Genomic DNA, 15851 nt, shown 5'->3' with positions numbered 1-15851 from the left:
GCGCTTATTACCATTTTAAAGTAAAGCTGCAAAGAACAGGACTTGTAATAAACGTACCTCTCTCCTCTTTCTCGGCCCCCTCCAGCAGTGCATAGAATATGTGGTAATTCCTCTCCTTGGGATTCTGTCGTACTACACGATTCTACAAACAAAAAAAATAAAAATATGCATTTAATCTCTGTTATTTTAGAATCGGAGGGGGGGGTGACATATGAAGAATGAAAATAGTTCACTAACCTTCTCTAATAAATCTTAGTTAGAAAGACACTGGAGTTAAAGATAAATACCATATGATCCAAAATGAAAAGCCATGCTTTGACAAGATGCACATACATTTGGAGTGATTTATACAGGGCATATTATGAAGAAAAAATCCTTAAAATCAATCAAACCCTGAAATACTAGCAGCTGTAAGAACACCCACATCATGTATTAAACATCTGCAGCCTATCTGCTTTTATTTACCAAGCAGCACAAGTAGACATATACCATTGCCAATATTCACATATGAAAACATCCACCACCTTCCAGTGTGAGTTCATTCTTCTAAAGTGCTCAAGGAACCAATCACTATCTCCATGTGAAGTCAAAACTCACCAGAACAAAGGGCTGCCATGACAGCAAGAGTCCCCTGACACACGTCAGATCTCCCCAGGTCACATGCAATAGTCCCCAGTGTCCTGCATTCAATATTCACATATGAAAACATCCACCACCTTCCAGTGTGAGTTCATTCTTCTAAAGTGCTCAAGGAACCAATCACTATCTCCATGTGAAGTCAAAACTCACCAGAACAAAGGGCTGCCATGACAGCAAGAGCCCCCTGACACATGTCAGATCTCCCCAGGTCACATGCAATAGTCCCCAGTGTCCTTCATTTAATGGCACCTCCCTCCCAAGTGGCGGAGTTTCTGGTGCTGACGTCAAGCCCTTGTGTGATCCCGGGTCAGCAACAGCTATCATTGTGAGTGTCTTTGTTTGATTACTATTTGTAATGCTCTTTTCTGATATTTTAATTAAAAGCCGGAGAATAATTGGAGAGTATCCTTGGATCCTGTTGTGCTTTATTTGTCCTAGTTCAAGTCTATCTGAAGGTGTCATTGAATGCAGAACATGGGACTGTTGCACGTGATCCGGGAAGATTTGATATATCTGCTGTTAAATATGGCAGCCCTTTTCCTGGTGAGTTTTGACTTCACATGGAGATGGTGATTGGTCCATTGAGCACTTTAGAAGAGTGAACTCACACTGGAAGGCAGTGCATGTTTTCATCTGTTTCTATCTTCTGATTCGCTGTGTAAACAACATTCTTGGGACATTTCCAGTTATGGACTTATGTAAATTGCACATTATTAAAAAAAAAATTAAGATTTTTGGGGGTTGTTATACTACCTTTATGTAAAAGCTGCCACACATAATTTGTTTCACACAGGGCAGATTTTATTTATAAACTTTTTGTAATATAACGATGGACTCTTTAACCACTAGAGTACCGGGCCATCGTCAAATGACGGCTCCACGGTGACTCTGAAAATTCAACAGGACGTCAATTGACGTCCTGTATTCTTGCGGCCACTGGGGGGCGCGCGAGCGCGCCGGCGGCGGCGCGCGCGTCCCCGAGATGCCGATGCGCGTGCCTGGCGGTCGCGATGTCCGCCAGGCACTCGGAATCGGCGGCTACAGGGACAAGACGTGGAGCTCTGTGTGTAAACACAGAGCTCCACGTCCTGTCAGGGGAGAGAGGAGACCGATCTGTGTCCCTTGTACATAGGGACATAGATCGGTCACCTCCCCCAGTCACCCCCCTTCCCCCACAGTTAGAACACAATTTAGGTATACATATTAACCCCTCCCTCACCCCCTAGTGTTAACCCCTTGAATGCCAGTCACATTTATACAGTAATTAGTGCATATTTATCGCATTAATCGCTGTATAAATGTGAATGGCGCCAAAAACGTGTCAAAAGTGTCCGATGTGTTCGCCGCAATGTCACGGTGACAGTAAAAAAATCGCAAATCGCCGCCAATACTAGTAAAAAAATTAATAAAATAAAAATGCCATAAATCTATCAGCTATTTTGTAAACGCTATAACTTTTGCGCAAACCAATCAATATATGATCATTGCGATTTTTTTTACCAAAAATATGTAGAAGAATACATATCGGCCTAAACTGAGGAAAAAAAAACGTTTTTTTTAAAAAAAATTGTGATATTTATTAAATAAAAAAGTAAAAAATAGTGTTTTTTTTTTAAATTGTCACTCTTCTTTTGTTTATAGCGCAAAAAATAAAAACCGCAGAGGTGATCAAATACCACCAAAAGAAAGCTCTATTTGTGGGAACAAAATGATAAAAAAATTGTTTGGGTACAGTGTAGCACGACCGCGCAATTGTCATTCAAAGTGCGACAGTGCTGAAAGCTGAAAATTGACTTGGGCAGGAAGGGGCGTAAGTGCCCGGTATGGAAGTGGTTAAAACAAAATGATGCAGGGGACTAATCAATAGCCACCTTCCAGGCATGTCCTTTCATCTGAAAATTGGCACCTATCACTATGACTGTAGTTCATTAACCAGCTGTGAACACTGGGCGTGCTACATATACACCCAAAAAACATAATCAAGGTATGCCTTGTTCCTGCTGCTCCCCCTCATACTTTCTGGCAACTTCTGGCTATCAGAAAGAAATACAAAAGCTGCTGTGTAAATACAATAGCTGTAGAAAACACTGCTCTCCAAAAAGGAACCTTAATACAGTGTTTACAAACACTTTTTCATATGTGAGATACAAAATACTTTTCTTTATTAACCTGCAAATCAAAAGGATGAGCTTCAACCTGCATATGGCACTCGCAAGAATTTGTTTAATAAAATGTATCCCTACTTAACCCCTTATAAATCTTCAGTTTACCCCTTTTGGCCTCAGTTGATTCCTTCTCCCTTTATCTATGATTTTCCTGATGATTGTTTTTGTTTATTTCTATTTTCCTAACCATTAATATTTAAATCTTTTTTTTTTCTATTTTTTTTAACAGATGTGTTTTTGTTATTAGTTTTTTTTTGTGTCACTTTGAAAAAAGCACGGTATTGGGAAAAAAAGCATTTAATTCACTTGTTAATAGTAGCTTTGCACCAGAATCGTAATTTTAGTGTAATTTTAAACAGGGGAAAATATAGAATAAAAATGTATACTTTGTATCTAAAGTCACAATAATTTTAAAACACTGACAAAACAAGAATAAAGGGTAGTTTTTTTCAATAAAAATGTAATAATGTTTGCAAGACACAGAGGTTGATTTACTAAAGGGTAATAGGCTTATAACTTTGCAATGGGATTTTTACTTTACGAGGCCTTTAGTGAACATAGTGAAAATTCAGAACCCATAGAAACTGGCATGGGTTTTGAGTCCAATTAACACAGGGATTACCGCAGTCTAGAATATAGAAAACTGCTGCAGATCCCCACAAGTGTGGCTCTGGCGTAGAGGATGAGAACTGTCTGCCAGTAACCTGGCAGACACCTCACATGCCTCTCTCTGTTCATGCAAGTAACACATTACACTGGAATATAGGCAGGGAACTAACTATAAGCCTGTCTTTTAACCCCAGCGAACACAGGTTAACAGCCTTCCTTCTCCCTCTCAGGATAGTGGGGGAGCAGAGACATGCAGAGGGAGCCAGAGCAAGCGGCTCAAACTATCCTGCTCTCTGTACCATGTCTGGTGCAGATGCAGCATGGAAAACTCTCCTGCTCTCTATGCCATGTCTGGTGCAGATGCAGCTTGGAAAACTCCCCTGCTCTCTGTACCATGCCTGGTGCAGATGCAGCATGGAAAACTCTCCTGCTCTCTGTGCCATGTCTATTGCAGAGGCAGCATGGAAAACTCTCCTGCTCTATGTGCCATGTCTGGTGCAGATGCAGCATAGAAAAAAGAGCCGATCACTCCTAACAAAGGGGCTCACACACACTTGGTTGATAAGAAGCAGGATCGGCTTCATTTTCTCAGTTTAGAGGAATTGGTAATTCACCCTAAGGTATTTTTTATTGTAGCTTGGTTCTCAGAAATATCTGCAACATAAAAAAACAGTAAAGATGGTTTGCATCTAAAAAAGGAGAAACATATTTTTTTCTTAAAAACTCAGGCAGGGTTACTAAAGAAGTACAGAATATTAACTTAGAAAATAGCCAAATTGAATATGAGTTGTCAATGAGGTAAATACTTTGAATGACCAATCATGCACCAGGGCATTAAAAAACATATTTTGCTTTCCACATGACCAGATAATTGAATTGAATAGTGTACGTCTGTGCGAGGGCCATGTTTACCCGCATGAGGATGCACAGGTGTTTTTTGCATCCCTGTGGGAAGCAACAGCTACTTATACACAGGAAATTTGAGAGTTGTGTGGGTGCAGGTACTCGACCCCAAATGGACTGCCATGCACGCTGTCAAAATGAGAAAAGCTGGTGTTACCCTGCAGCTGCTGCACCCCAATTGACATGAATGGTGCTGCCTGCACAGTGATGCTCAAAACATCTGTGCCTCCCTATGCAGACATCTACAGTCCTCGCATGGGTGTACGGTATAGTACACAAATGTACATAAAATAACTGAGTACTAAGATTTGTAGGTAAAGTTGATCCAGGGTAAATCCGATTGCCTCTCGGGGGATCAGGAAGGAATTTTTTCCCCTGCTGTAGCAAATTGGATCATGCTCTGCTGGGGTTTTTTGCCTTCCTCTGGATCAACTGTGGGTATGGAGTTGGGTGTATGGGATTGTATTGTGTTTTTTATTTTGTTTGTTTATTTTTTTGAGGTTGAACTGGATGGACTTGTGTCTTTTTTCAACCTGACTAACTATGTAACTATGTAACATATGAATGAGGCCTTATTCAGTAAGTGAAGGTTCCGCTTGCTAAATGAACATTATCTGCTCCTTTTTAAATCAGCCCTACACTGTACATGCATTACCTTTCAGGTGTGCAATATTCTCTTCATCAATTGCATCATTTAACAAAGGGAGTATGGCCTTGAAGCAATACCTGTACTCCAGGTCTAAGAATAGCTTATTTGGTTTCTGCCAATAGTTAAATAGTTACAGATTCCATCTTAATAAGGAACGCTCTCTGTTGCTTTAATGAAAAAGGATACAATCTACAATTCTTCCTCCTTGAATATGACCTTTCTGGCATATATTCAGTTGAATGAATTTTCCAAAACGGCTTGAATTATTATTGTAAACAGTCTTTGCATTCCCGAAGGACTCCATGATAGGACTGTGAAAAGAAGCACAAAAAACATGGTAAATTTATGTCACATTTGTTTTAGAAAGTAACCAGATTCCTCTTGTAAATCAACCCTAAAATGTTTTTTGTGTTGCTGTTTTTTTATAGTTACACAACAACATTTAGCCTTTTGCCCATTGCATTATCTATGTGATAACATTCTTTACTGACTATAATTTCTATTTCTACAGCTAGTTTCCTGCATTCCATCTTACTGCCTGTCTCCTACTTCCCTAAGGTTAACAGTGCATCACAGTTAGGAAAAGCTGCAAAAACGACATTCATCTAGATTGTGAATTCGATCTCAGTATTTAAAAAAAAAAAAAAAAAAGACCTGACTCTTGCTAATGTTTCTTTGAATAGTTCAGCAGCAGATAAACATCTAGGGGTTAGAAATGTATCGGTATAATATCTAAAAATATAATGGATATTTGGTAAAATCATTTGCAGGAAATGTAAACCACTTTTCACTAGGATAGCACTTAAACACATGCATAATAAATTCTGTGATAATAACAGTGAATATTTAATGATGAAGCTGGCAGTGAACATTTTAACATGTAAGAAATTAATTCAAAGAGTCCAAATCTGTCCAGGTTACCAAAATCAGTAACTGCTTCCAGCTTGAAGAAAAAAAAATACCTTTAAGTGTATATACAAGCCAGTATATAGTTTTGGATAGAGTAGGTAAGGGTTAAAAACCCTGCTGGGTTATCTTTTGCTTTCTGTGCACCACTGGGGGAAACTATCTTTGGTTTCCTGTCCAAGAAACAAAACAGGAGGTTATGGTAAATATCCCAAAGTGGGGGGAACTACTATCTTAGACACAATCTTCACTGGAAGATTTCCTCTCACTTCTTAGTCTGGAGATAACTCTAAAAAGTTGTATTTAACTTAACTTTCTGTCTCAATGACAATGTTCACCCAAACAATTAAAAGTGTAAATCTCCCCAGAGGAGACACAGAAAGAAATAAAAAATGAACACTTCCCCACTTTATCCAAAACTGAAAAAAAGTTTGACCTATAGATGCACTTTGACAATTTTTGATAAATAACATGAACTAGTTGCCCACAGCTCTCACTCATATTTATTAATAGGAAATCAAGGATTGCTGAAAGGGACCAACATCCTATATAATATATAAGAAAGAGAAAAAAGCAAGATGATCTTTTGAGGTGCCAACAAATAACTCTTCAATAAAATCAATATATTTTATAATTCCAAATACTTCTGCAACCATAATACACGAAAGACAAAAGCAAAAAAAACAGTCCTCCCTTAAGACCCTCCCACAACAATAATAATAACATAGCATATCAATAAGGTAAGTAAATGGCCATGCATTAAACAAGTAACAACTAAGGTGTCTTCTGTGCGTAGGCAATCTTGCTTAATATTGATGTTTCATGGGATTTCCCCGCTCCTTCAAGAGGTAAGGGAAGCAAGCTGTGTGGATCCAAACAAATCAAGAGGTAGGATGCAACATAGTCAGAGGCAATTCATATCTCTCCCTCCTGGCAGGTGTGGGGGTCTAAATAAGGTGGCAAAGCTCTAAACCTAAATTAAAGTATTTGTCCAAGCGCATAATTGGTCTGGAAACGGCTGCAGTAAAAGTGGGATCATTGAGTGATCACATAATTCTTGTTCTCAGCTGCATAAGAGGCTAAATCTGGACAGGGTAAGCAGGAAATGGCCAAATTTCGCTCTGTGTGTACGCCTGTCTGTTCACCAGAAGCTGGGCCAAAATCCAAAAACCAGCATTCTGATCCGTGTATTTAAATGTGGGGGGGTGCCTTGCAGCCCCAATTGTAAGAATACAATAGTGCTGTGAGGGGGGCATTGCTTGTGTGGATGCAGGGATCTGTCAGGTTGTTTTTTTGTTCAACCCGCTGGCTTAACTAAGAATAACTGTCCATATATATAGTTTCAGAAAGGGGTGGGGAAGCAGTAGTACACTGTTCTTCCCAATGAATGGCTGTGTAGGGGGGCATGTCAGCACATGTCTGATCGTTGGAGGACAGGCAGGTTGTCTGTGCTCCTATCACAGCCAGAAAACTGACCACGCTGTTATGGATGTCCTCTCATGCCTAGCATGGGTTTAAAATAGAAAGCAGGGGCAGGTATTTCACACAAAAAAAAAAAGAAATGCAAAGAATAGGATACTTTTTAACATGAATATTAATTTTTGGAGTAACATATTCTTTAAATAAATGACCTAATCTCAAGATATCTGTCCCTTTATTATCTATATATTTTAGTGATGGCGAACCTTTTTGAGCCCGAGAGCCCAAACTGCAACACAAAACCAACTTATTTATTTTAAAGTGCCAGTGGGTTAATAGCCGTGGTGAGAAGGTGATATATCCCAGCCACCTGTCAACTGACTTCTGAAAATTGATTGGCCATGGATTGTTTCTTAGAGGGACAGCAAAGGCTGCTGCATATGTAAATGCACCCCAACCCAGCTGCTTACCTCTGCACCTCAAAGCCCCCCTCTTTGCTTACTTCTACATGCCCTCCTCTGCTCACTATTGCACCCCCACAAAGCTGCTGACCGCTGCCTCTTTACCCCCTTTGCACCCCCTGCTCACCTTGGTACCCGATGGAACATCCAGCATGGCAGGAGCAAGAAGGACTCTCAAACCTGCTTCCATTTGTTTGCATCCACTTCTTGGGGACCATTCAGGAGATAATAGAGGGTAGAAACTGGGGGAGGGGTAGGATTTGCATATAGTCGGTCCCATTATTTACATATGAATATAGCGCTATTTACATATAAATAGTGCTCTGTTTATATGGGAAAGTCACGCTACTTCTACATGAATGCTGTGTTATTTTTTTATCAATCAGCTGCACACACTGTAGCAGCACTGGGCAGAAAATGTGACAGACTCAGGGACAGCCCTGCTGAGGAAGTTGTAACAACGCAACGCGTCCGGGGGATAGGAGCCTGAAATTTTATGTCGCTCACTGCCATTTGAGAGCCTAACCATCCGACCTTGTGATTCGATGCCCTGGTTGTATTTTAAATGCCTGATGTTCTTTGGCTAAATGTGAGTAGCCTGTGCTCTTTTATACAGTATTAAATTATCCTTGTCCAGCGGAAGCTCTTAGATTTGTGATTTATTTTTTCATGTCCGGATCCATGTGTATGGCTGACATATGAGAAATTTAATTACCATCTTGCTCCTTGGCCTGCTTTGTTGACATACCTGCCTATCTGACCATCTGGTAACACAGTGGTCTATTGCTGAGGTGAGAGTACACATCTTTCACTGGTGGAGGGATCACTCATAAGTTTGGTGTGCTCAATTTCACTTGGTGAAGAATCCTAGGAAGTGCCTGATTGGATCTTCAATCCTTTTGGACTTTATTGATTTTCACTTATTAATTAATTAATTTTGGTCTTGCCCTGCACTGTTTTCTTATATACTGTACTATTTTGGATTTTGTGAATGTCCTTTGGTGTCCAGCTAGCATACCGATGAATTTAAACTAAAAGTTTTTTTCACACTTATCAAACACATTTATTATTAACATAATAATATTTTACACTATTGTATGGGCTTTTATTTTTTGCGCTGATTGCACCACTGTTTTTCTAGACTCAGGGACAGGACAATTACAGGACGCTGCACTGTTCCTCTCTTTTCAGCAGCTGAAAGCTGGCAGGAGAGAGAGGGAAAGAAGCCAGCTTTCAGTTGCTGGAAGAAGAGAAACATTACAGCGTCCTGTGATTGTCCTCCTGTCCCTCTGCACCGATCCCCCTGTGTACCCCCATGTCAGGGGCCCTGAACAGAGTATTTAATAAGTGTAAAAGGTGACTGCTGAGACCATGGACAGATAACGGCAGGCTGCAGCAGCACATTAGAATCTCACACGCCTCTAGCTTCCATTGTGGGTGTGACTTCCTCCAACCCGACAGCACCACCTCATCGCGCCCACACCCCCCCCCCCCCGGGTTAGTCACCCTTGGCCCCAGAGCCATGTGAGAGATGTAGTTCTATGGGGGGGAGCAATGTGGACGAGATACTCCTTGTATAGGATGGCTGGTCAGTGTGCACTCTTCTTACGTGCCCACAGAGAGGGCTCTGCTGGCCAGCTGTGGCATGTGTGCCATAGGTTCACCATCACTGATTTATTTTATGATATTAGTGAATAGTGCTGGGGGGCCATATTAACTTGCTCCTTTCCCTATTTGTTTTTTAAAAATTCAATAAAAATGTATTTCAAAATAAATACATAATAAAAATACTACCACATTCCAACAAGACTTAAGAAATTTGTTATTAAACATTTACACTGTCTGTGACTGAACTGTTAACTAGCCTGAAGAAACTACCTTTCTGTAGAATCAACATCCCGACTGTACAACTGTAGCAAATATATCAATCTGTGAGTTTTATTCACAATATGTTTGAATCTTATGAACACATCCAACTAAAGAACATAATAGATCAATTGGCACTGCAACAGGTGGGAACCTGTCAGACTTAGTAATGTTATCAAGCACTTTTATTTCCTTAGCGCCACAAAAGAGCTAAAAACAACATTAAATTGCAGCTTCATGTATCTTTTGTAAACCAGCGAGCAGTGTATAAGTGGACTCCATCTGGTGAAATGGAAAGGCACTACTGATATAAAGCAATACATTACCTGCTCTCTAAAATTGCTTGTTCCACACTGGCGGTCTTTACTTTTGAAGACAGTTCTAGGGAATGCTGGCTCATTGCAGACAAATACTTTAGAATGTGTTTTGTGCTCTCTGTTTTGCCTGCCCCGCTTTCACCACTGAAAAAAAAGTATATATAGTGTTAACCAAAAAAGTATACATGTGGTAAATGCAATAATGGATTATATATGACGTTTGCTCTTATAGAAACTGATACGTAAATAACCATGAACACTGTTAAAGTATATCTAAAGCCAAAACATTTAGTTTTTGTTTTTGATAGGGTATGGAAGGGTTTAAAGGGGTTGTATAGACAAAAATATTTTCCTCTTAAATTAAAGTCTGACAGTTGCTGATAAAGTAAAAAGTAATGTTTTGCATTATAACTAGTTTGATACCTGTTGAAATCGAGGTGTTTTATTCACCTCCGTCACTCCTGAATCATTATTCTCACTGACTTCCTGGTTTGCGGTGCGCATTCATTCTTGCTACATCACGGCCTAATGGGAACTACAATTCCCATTAGGCCTAGCCTCCATGCCTGTGAAGGATAAGAGAGCATCTTCACACAGGGCTGTAGTCAAAGGAAGGGGGTGAGCACATTCTGCTTTCCACCATGCAAAACAGCTCAGATGCTGGTGGAAAGTAAGAAGAGGAGAGACAGGAAATGGCATTTTCAAACCAGGATTACTGTATTTTGGAGGTCAAAAGGAAAAACGAGGTAAGTGGTATTTAAATGCTCTAGCTTACAGCAATCAATTGATCTAATAAAAAACGAACCTTTAGTGTTCCTTTAAGCCTTGTACACACTATGAGAAAATCCGGCAAACAATCAGCCGGTTTTCCTTAATGTTTCACAGCAAGGATAGAAATAATGTACCAAAATTCTCGTACAACAACAGATTAACTCCTGCACTTCTTCCACCCTTTACCTACTCTATTCAAAACTGAAATTAAAGGTTTATTTAGAGATACACTTTAGGTTTCAGTATGTCACTATTAATCTTAATAGTTAGTATTAGGTATAATTCCTTACGTGACACAGGGATGTTCAATTCCCATCGCCTGATACGCCCGGGACACGTAGTTTAGGGTGTCGGTAAAGAAGTTATTTTTAACACTTAGCCCTGTTGTGGGCAAGCAGCAGGGTTTAGAGCCGATCAGGACATCCGATCAACCAGCTGGCACTTCCCTACGCTAATCATAGAGGTCCTAATCCATTTTCTAATAAAAGACAATATTTACAGTACATATACATATGATTTTGGGTGTTCAATACCGTGTCTAAAAAGTCCAATTTTCTGTGGTCTATATTTTGTTCTGTATTATTTAGGGATGAGGCATAGTGTATCACTTTGTATGTCCATGATAGCCATGTCATGGTGACATAATGTATTAAATGTTAATTTTATAGAGGTGAACACAGACGGGGACCATTCTGTCAGCCTCTATGATATAGGAAACAGTAAATGATGAGCATACATCACTTCCAGTTTCCCTGGCGCCATTTTTAAAAATAGAAAGCATTTGCTCACACCGATCCTGGTGTGATTAAGTGCTTTTAAGTGCAGAGGAATCACTACCGTTCTACCGCGCTCACGTGCAAAGGCGAACGTACGTTACCGTCACACACGCACGCAAACAGCGATTGTCCTACACATGCGAAGTATCACCACAAACGTCAGATTATGGGCAGTAATTCTAGCACTGGACCTTCTGTATAAATCTAAAGTGGTAATCTGTAAAGGCTATTAAAGCATCTCCTTTGGATAGTTAAATGTATATTGTTTGTCTTGGTTGTCAATTTAAAGCATTACATGTTTGGTATCTATTTACTTGGCGTAACATCATCTTTTATATTGTACCAAAAATGGGTTATTTATCGTGGGGGTTTTTTTTCTTGCATTTAAATAAAAAAAGTGTATTTGAAAAAAAAAATTGGATTTGAAAAACCGCTGCGCAAATACTGTGACATAAAAAATTGCAAAAATCCACAATTTTTTTAATAGGGCCTCTGCTTTAAAAAAAATATATAATGTTTTATTTTCTAGCTAAAAACAAAAAAAAAAAAAAAAAAAAAAGTTTAAGTCTCCATAAAGCTCCTTTAATTTTAAAATCCTCAGACATTCCTAAAAACACCTCTGCCTAATAAAAATCATCAACCCTTCATAAATTCCATCCTGGGAAAAAAAAAATTGTATCAGGGCAAGTAAATTGGGACACCGATTTAGTCCCTTGAACAAGTATTATTTTTTTTTTTGTTTCCACACCCTTGGTGACAGCATAATACTTTCACTTTCAATAGGTCTTTCTTAAAGGTTTGAAAGATACATAGTATGACCCATACAAATGTTAAAATGTAATCAACATTTTAAAAAGGTACACAGACGGGTGCAGCTGTGAGTCATAGAAAACAATAACGGTTATGATGATAAAGATCAGGTTTACAGTAGATTTACAGTAACAACGACAGCATTATAATTTCAAAAGTACCATGATGAGTCAGATGTTATTGGTTACAGCATTCGACCAAAATCACATTTTAAACCCAAAAATAAGAGCGGTTTTACTTGCCAAAAGTATTATAAAGTAATGTACACCTGCTATGCTATATATTTACCTGGCATGACGGGGGATGACAATTTTTTTAGAACCCATAATTCTACAAGTGTAAAATCCCACATTTCTCCTTCTGTTTGTGTGGCAAGACAGGAAAGAAAAGAAAATCTCAATGGGGACAAGGGCGATCAAAGCAAATCGAGGCTCTAACCTTTCCCCACGATAAACCAAAAACATTATGTTTAAAAAACACCACAGCATAAACATACTAGTGGAAGAAGAGTTTTTTTGGTTTAATGTGCAGAATTTATAGCACGTATATTACAATTGCATATGGTCTGTATGAGCTATAGCTTCTATTAAAAACAGGCTTTTATTAGTTGGGGAATATGAACCACCTGTAATCTCAAATTCAACAAACCAATTTGCAGTAATCAAAACAACAGCCCAGACTAAAGCAGTCATATAATATAAAAATGACAGAGATCCGTGAATATACATACATTCCAAACTACTTGTAAACTCATATCTCATGCACTGGAGATTAAATGACTCTAGATGTAAGGAAATATGTAACACTGGCACTCTTGAGGAATTTCTTGTAAATACATTCACTGCCAAATGATCATTGACAGATCATTTAAATGATTTCTTCTTTTTTTTTTTTCGTCCTTTGTGGTTGCTTTATGTTTGATATCAAGACCGCGCCATTGGAAAGGAGTCTCATAAGGAATTAATAAAGAAAGGGCAGCGCTGAGAAGAAGGGACTGAGTAATTGGCCGAATAAAAAAGCAATCTGTTACTATAAACTGGTTTGGACAGCTTTAGCCAATCACGCAGTGCAATATTGTGGTAATAAATAATCTCTTACTAAAATCTCAGTCTCTTGCAGCTTGGCGCCAGAAGGGAAATTAGAAGAGAAAACAATGCTTTTTTAACCACTGCAATGTCAATAATGTAATTGTAAATGTACTGTAATGCAACAGGCAAACTGGAAAAGACAACAATGACCAAATATAGTTTGAAAAAGCACAAAATATGGTGGTTTTGTGGTGCTGATAAAGGAACTGGTCTTGCAGATTCCACAGGGATCTTTAAAGGGATACAACAAAATGAATAGTTTTCAGCTTTAGTTTGGAGCTTATAAAAAGTACTGGCACACAAATATCTGTTACTAATTGCCCTTATTACATGTTATGTTTATAATGCCCCTAAAAAATACATATTACACTAAAAAACAATAATAATTAACTTAGTCTTGTACCTAATATTTATAGGTTCAGCCTCCTGAGTATGCACTCAGGTAGGTCTAAACTTCCCTCCTGCATGCTTCTCCCTGGTGTGGTTAGTGACTTAGAAGATGCAGCCAGGATCAGTATTATGATGATGGTGATCAGCCTGCGGGTTTAAAAACAAGTAATGGGCCCAATTCCGGGCCTGTTCGCCTACCAGCGGAAACTTGCTTCCTATCTATTCTTGTCGGCCAAAAGAACGGATTGCCCAAGCTTGGAGGAAATTCCCCAGGAAGTAAGATCGCATGACCGCGTTGATTCTTTTTTTTCTCCACATTTTATTTTTTATTAGAATCAGAAAGAAAGGTGCACACAAAACACAACAAAAATCAATTAGAGATAAACAAGCAATTAACCGCTTAAGACCCGGACCATTATGCAGGTAAAGGATCTGGCCCCTTTTTGTGATTCGCCACTGCGTCGCTTTAACTGACAATTGCGCGGTCGAGCAACGTGGCTCCCAAACAGAATTGGCGCCCTTTTTTGCCACAAATAGAGCTTTCTTTTTGTGGTATTTGATCACCTCTGCGGTTTTTATTTTTTGCGCTATAAACAAAAATAGAGCGACAATTTAAAAAAAAAAATGCAATATTTTTTACTTTTTGCTATAATAAATATCCCCACTCCCTTGACTGAAAAGCAATGCCACACGTGAATGGTCTCAGGATGCTTTACTATTGGCATGAGACAGGACTTATGGTAGCGCTCACCTTTTCTTCTCCGGACAAGGTTTTTTTCCGGATGCCCCAAACAATCAGAAAGGGGATTCGTCAGAGAAAATAACTTTACCCCAGGCCTCAGCAGTCCAATCCCTGTACCTTTTGCAGAATATCAGTCTTTTCACCCCAGATGTTTTTCCTGGAGGGAAGTGGCTTCTTTGCTGCCCTTCTTGACACCAGGCCATCCTCCAAAAGTCTTCGCCTCACTGTGCGTGCCGATGCACTTACACCAGCCTGCTTCTATTCCTGAGCAAGCTCTGCAGTGGCGGTGTCCCGATCCCGCAGCTGAATCAACTGGAGGAGATGGTCCTGCCACTTGCTGGCCTTTTTGGGCACCCAGAAGCCTTCTTCACAACAATTGAACCTCTCTCCTTAAAGTTCTTAAAGATCCAATAAATGGTTGATTTAGGTGAAATCTTAGTAGCAGCAATATCCTTGCCTGAGAATCCCTTTTTGCGCAAAGCAATGATGCCTGCACATGTTTCCTTGCAGGTAACCATGGTTAACAGAGAAAGAACAATGATTTTGTGCACCGCCCTCCTTTTACAGCTTTTAGTTTGATATTCTAACTCAATCAGCATTACAGATTGATTTCCAGCCTTGTCATCAGCACTGACACCTGTGTTAAGGAGAGAATCGCTCACATGATATCAAGTGGTTCTTTTGTGCCCGACCTGAAATACAGTGGAAATGTTTTTTTGGGGGGGGGGGGGGGGATTAATTTAAATTTCATGGCAAAGAGGGACTTTGCAATTAATTGCAATTCACTCTTCATAACGTTCTGGAGTATATACAAACTTCTATCATAAAAACGAAGGCAGCAGACTTTGTGAAAATTAATATTTGTGCCATTCTCAAAACTTTTGGCCAGGGCTGTATTTTACAAAGTGCCCCAGCTAAGAGCTATGTTGCTGCTTCTTTTTGTCATTTTTCTAAAGGCAGAATATCTTGTTAAGAAGACTGAAAAGAAGGGGATAAGATTTTAGCCAGATACATTTGCAACATTTTATTTGATGCTTCGGTCAATGCTGCTGACAAGGATTGAGGGGGAACACTTAGCAGATATTCCTAACAGATGTCTATCTTGGGGGAAATAACAGAGATCAGCTGCAAAGTATACATTCAGAAAAAGTCCAGGCATGGCTGGAAAGGACCTACAGACACTTGAAGGTTCCACCATATATTGTAAACTGTTGGGTGAGAGCAGGGGTCTTGAGACTGTCTAAGCAAATGGCCAGTTTACTGTCCTTCAGACTTATGGAGGGCCAGAGTTTGGCCACTGGGAGTAGAATATATCCTGGCATCAATGGTAGTAAACAATG

At 39.4% G+C, this 15851-nt stretch overlaps 1 protein-coding gene across 2 annotated transcripts in view; it reads right to left on the bottom strand.

Moving 5' to 3' along the window:
* The window catches only part of LOC120940587 (unconventional myosin-X-like), a 298063-nt gene that overhangs the window by 127399 nt on the left and 154813 nt on the right, over window positions 1-15851 (bottom strand). For both annotated transcript variants that reach the window (XM_040353533.1, XM_040353534.1), the window contains 4 exons: window positions 9944-10078; window positions 5152-5276; window positions 238-251; window positions 58-142 (listed from right to left, as the gene is read on the bottom strand). In XM_040353533.1, coding sequence (XP_040209467.1) covers window positions 58-142; window positions 238-251; window positions 5152-5276; window positions 9944-10078 — 359 coding nt within the window. The remainder of the gene's footprint in view (window positions 1-57; window positions 143-237; window positions 252-5151; window positions 5277-9943; window positions 10079-15851) is intronic.

Source organism: Rana temporaria, chromosome 5 (assembly GCF_905171775.1).
Source record: "Rana temporaria chromosome 5, aRanTem1.1, whole genome shotgun sequence".
NCBI lineage: Eukaryota > Metazoa > Chordata > Amphibia > Anura > Ranidae > Rana > Rana temporaria.
The sequence above is the reverse complement of the archived record's forward strand: the minus strand, read 5'-3'. Positions and strand labels throughout refer to the sequence as shown.